Here is a 4,519-nt window from a genome sequence, read left to right on the forward strand (position 1 = left end):
GGGGGGGGGGGGGGGGCAACACTCGGTCAACTTTCTTCTCCCTCATCTCCTTGGCTTCACCTCTTCCTCTCAGCAGCCTCTGGGAGACCCTCAGATCCCGCTCAGGCTGCTGTCGGCAGAGCCAGAGACGGGCCCCTGGATCCCAAGTCACTGTCATGTGGCTGGTCCGCCCTCTGGGCCTATCTTCCTGGCCTCTATCTACCTCTGGGTTTTTAAGTCTCGTCTCTTCTCTTGGCCTCACTCTTATTAGAACCTGAACTCTCTGCCACTGACCCCCCCACCTCTCCCTCCATTTGTCCTCTCTCTCCCGCTCTCAGTGATGATCGCTTGGTTTCTGACTGTTGCTTTTAGACTTTCTTCTCAGGGTCATCAGGAAGACTCAGATGCTGCCGCTGGCCCTTGGCCAGGTGTCTGAGAGGCCTGTGTTTCCCACGTTAGACCCTCTCCGTGCCTGTGTCTGAGTCCCCCTTGCTGGAGGCTGATTACTCTGCTCCCTGGTCCCCCGGAATATCTGTCTCTCCCAAAACTGTCTTTGTGCCTTTTCACTGACCTCAGCAATAACCGTTTGCTCTTCCCTCTCCCCTCTGTCGTGACCCCCCCCCCCAATCTCTCTTGACCTCCTTCCCCTCCAAACCTCTCGGCCTCCTCCCACGGGTCTCTGCCTGCGCTGCCCCCCACCCCCACCCCTCATGCACCCTTCTCACCTGCCCGGTTGATCTCAATGACTTCCTCCTGAGCCAATGGGCAAGGCTCCCCAGGGGCTGGCAGAGGAGGCAGCCCCATGATCCCGAGCCCACCCGCTCCCCCCCTGAGCAGCCCGGGGTGCGTGTGGGGGCCCGGGGGGTAGGCCCCAGCCACAGTCACCCCCACAGAGGGTGGGGTGATGGGGGGCGGGGGGCTGATGCCGCCGCTGCCGTGGTGGGGGTGGTGCGGGGGTGGCGGGGGAGGGTCGGGCTTGCAGTAGTTTGGAGAGCCGGGCTGCGGCGGGCGGGGGATGTGTTTGTTCTTCTTCTTGGGCAGCTTCTGCTTGGCCATGGCCAGCGAGTAGTACATGCCAAAGTTGTTGACAATGACGGGCACGGGCATGGCGATGGTGAGCACCCCCGCCAGGGCACACAGCGCCCCGACCAGCATCCCCGACCACGTCTTGGGGTACATGTCTCCGTAGCCCAGGGTCGTCATGGTGACCACGGCCCACCAGAAGCCGATGGGGATGTTCTTGAAGTAGGTGTGGTTGGAGCCCAGGATGTCGTCGGGGTCCGCGCCGATGCGCTCGGCGTAGTAGATCATGGTGGCGAAGATGAGCACGCCCAGCGCCAGGAAGATGATGAGCAGCAGGAACTCGTTGGTGCTGGCGCGCAGCGTGTGGCCCAGCACGCGCAGCCCCACAAAGTGGCGCGTGAGCTTGAAGATGCGCAGGATTCGGACGAAGCGGACGACCCGCAGGAAGCCCAGCACGTCTTTAGCAGCCTTGGAGCTGAGGCCCGAGAGGCCCACCTCGAGATAGAAGGGCAAGATGGCCACGCAATCGATGATGTTGAGGCTGCTCTTGAGAAATTCCACCTTGTCCGGGCAGAAGGTGATACGCATGAGGAACTCGAAGGTGAACCAGACCACGCACACGCCCTCCACGTAGGTCAGGAAGGGCTCCGTCTCCACCTCCACATTGGTGATGTTCTCCGGCGGAGCCCCGGGGATCGGGGAGGCCTGTGTCACCGTCTTGTTGCTGATATGGATGAAGCCTTCGTGCGTCTCCAGGCAGAAGGTGGTTATGGAGATGAGGATGAAGAAGAGGGAGGCGAAAGCCACATACTGTGAGGCAGAGCAGGAGAGAGAGGGCGAAAGGTGACCCAGGCATCTGGTCAACCAGCCATAGCCACAAGACCCTCCCAGCGGCCCCTTTGCCCAGCCCCAAACTCCAGGGAGATGCAGGAGCCCCAACCCCATGCCTCCATCACAGCCTGCTTCCTGCTGTCCCTGCTGACGCTTGAGAAAGGGGAGGGAAATGATCAGCGGCAGCTGTCCCCGGCCTGGGATAGGAGCTGGCTCCGGCAGTGGCAGCAGATGGGCAACTGTTTTCATGGAAACGGCAATTTCTGGTCCTTTACTCTGTCTCCTAGACCACTTCCCCACACCCTGTGTCCCATCGCAGGACTCCCCAGCAGGGTCCAAGGATTCTGGGGGGAGGGATGGGATGGGGTAGGGGGAGACCAAGATCACCCACCCTCTGTGTATCAGAGGCTTTGGAGCTCGGCTTGGAGCCAAGGGACGGGGAAAGGGAGAAGGTGGGTGGGGAGGCAGAATCCCCAAGACGGTTGAGAAAGCCTAGATTTGAATTCAGCTTTTCTCCTTGCCTAATTTGGGCAAGGGGATTAAGCTTTCCACACCTCAGGTTTTTTAACAGATTATTATGAGGATTATATTAGATGAGTATACAAAAGTCCTGTCTCCAGAAACAGGGCTTAGCCTAGTGTCTGGAAGTCAGTAAGAAAATGTGAGCTCCTATTAGGGTAAGCGGGCATCAGTTAGCTGGGGGTAAGGTCAAGGCCTTCAGAGAGGAGCCAGGGTTTAAGGACCCTGGTCCCAATATCCAGCCCCAGAGAAGGGAGAAAGCTGTGTGTCACCCTCACCCAGAGAGCACAGCAAAGGACTAGAACCAGAGAGCACAGCAAAGGACTAGAACCAGAGAAGGGTGTTATGGCCATAAATAGGAAAAGTGAAGGGTCAAGTCTGCAAAAATTGAAAAGGATAGAAGCAAGGAGGGTTGGGGTTTCAGGCTCTGGAGAGGAAGGGAGGGTCAGGGGCTGAAGTGTCAGGGGAGATGGCGGAGCTAGGGCCATAGAGGTGAGGAAGCTTTAGCCAAAAGTGCAGAGAAGGCGGGGGGGGGGGGGGGGGGGGCACACATGGGTTATTTCAAGATGGGGAGGACCAGAGTCCTGCACGCAACGGTGTGGATTTTGAAGAAAACCTTGAGGAGCAGGGTGCGGTCAAGACCTTAGAGAAGGAAGGGGACAGAGCTGACCCCTGGAGATGACAATGGGCTTCATCAATTATGCAGAGAGAAGGAAAGAGTGGGGTTAGTGCCTTGCAGGGAGAAGGAGACTGGTGTTAAGGCGAAGAGCGGCTTTAATCAGTTGGGTAGAGGAGGAAGGAGGGCCTGGGTAGCTTGAGTTTTAATCAGGGATGCAGAGAAAAGTGGGGGCCCAGGCTCCGACTGCAGACAGGATCCTAGACCTTGGGGTGAGCTGGGGGCCAACACAGCCCCTCAGCCACTCCCCTTCCTCCACAGGGCTGGGAGGCGGGGTCTGGGCTTGGGAAGGCTCAACTTTAACCTGAAGTGCAGAGCAGAGAGGTGGGCCCGAGTCTGCCGCAGACAGTGCCCTGAACCTTGGGGTGGGTTGGGGTCAGCGCTGTCTCTCTCTGCCCCGCCCCCTCCTCGTTTCTCCGCAGTGGTTTAAGAGGCCAGAGGCCGCCGCACAGCGCATGCCCGGTGCTTCCCCGCCCCCTCCGAGACGGGTGCGCGGCGCAGGCTGCGGCACCGCAGTGGGGGCGGGCCGGCCGGGCCGGGGGGCGGGGCGCGCCCTCGGCCAGCACCTCGGCCAGCTCCCCCGCCGCAGTGCGCAGCCGCCGCGGCTGAGAGCGGTCTTAACCCCTCCCGGGCCGGAGTAGAGCAAGCAGGACGCAGCCGCAGTGCCGCCGCTTCGGAACGGAAGGCCTCGGGCCAGGAGTTTAACTCCTTCCCTCCCAAAGCAAGGAAGGAAAGGTGGGCACCCGCTGCAGTGCGCAGCTGTAGAGGCTGGACAGCGTCGGGACTAGTTTAACCCCTTGCCCCCAGGTGGTTCAAAAGCAGAAGGGGCAGGAGGGCCAGGAGTCCCTGTAAGAAGGAAAGGAAAAATTACGGGGAGGGGAGCGAGGATAAGGTGGGGCCGTACTCTCCACGTTGCATTGGCCTCTGCTCCCAACTCTGTCAAACTCTCTCACTTGTAGGCTGGAAAGTACTTGGCAATCCGACACTCAAAAACCATTTGTGGAGTAAGTGAGTGACAACCTCCCCCCCGCCCCGTAACTGTCCCGGACCCCTGGTCTCACCTCAGCACCCTTCAATGGGGTCACGAGAGAAGGGCGCCCCAGGCCATGGGGGAGGAGGCCACTCAGAGGCCGAGGGGGCAATTAGGGCCAAGTCCCTTCGGAACCTCCTCCTCCCCACCTCCCCCCACCCAGCCCCAAATCTCGCCAACTCAGCGCTTCCCGGGACCAAACTTTATGCGGTGCCTCTAGGTTCCCCCCCCCCTTTGCTCCCTCCCCTGGCGCGAATGCGGCACTGCGGCTCCGCGTCCTTCCCGGCCCAGGACACGGCACGGTGGGGGGAGGGAGCGGACCGGTTCCTCCGGGTGTTTGGGTCCCCGGGAGGCTAGGAGGGGGCCCCGGAGTTGTTCCTGTTTCCCCTCCTTTCTGATCCCCCCCCATTTTGAGCTGTTCCCCTCTCTTCCAACACAGGGAGGAAGTTAGTAGGAGGACG

The 4,519-nt window shown here is 60.5% G+C and overlaps 1 protein-coding gene across 4 annotated transcripts in view; it reads right to left on the reverse strand.

The window, feature by feature from the left end:
• KCNC3 (potassium voltage-gated channel subfamily C member 3) overlaps window positions 1–4,519 on the reverse strand; it is a 14,243-nt gene that overhangs the window by 5,643 nt on the left and 4,081 nt on the right. For all 4 annotated transcript variants that reach the window (XR_005835802.1, XR_005835801.1, XM_040634344.1 and 1 more), the window contains exon 2: window positions 705–1,812. Coding sequence is in view for 2 of the 4 variants with exons in the window: in XM_040634344.1 (XP_040490278.1) it covers window positions 705–1,812 (1,108 nt within the window). In the remaining 2 variants the exon portion in view is untranslated. The remainder of the gene's footprint in view (window positions 1–704; window positions 1,813–4,519) is intronic.

Source organism: Ursus maritimus, unplaced genomic scaffold (genome assembly GCF_017311325.1).
Source record: "Ursus maritimus isolate PB19 unplaced genomic scaffold, ASM1731132v1 scaffold_19, whole genome shotgun sequence".
NCBI lineage: Eukaryota > Metazoa > Chordata > Mammalia > Carnivora > Ursidae > Ursus > Ursus maritimus.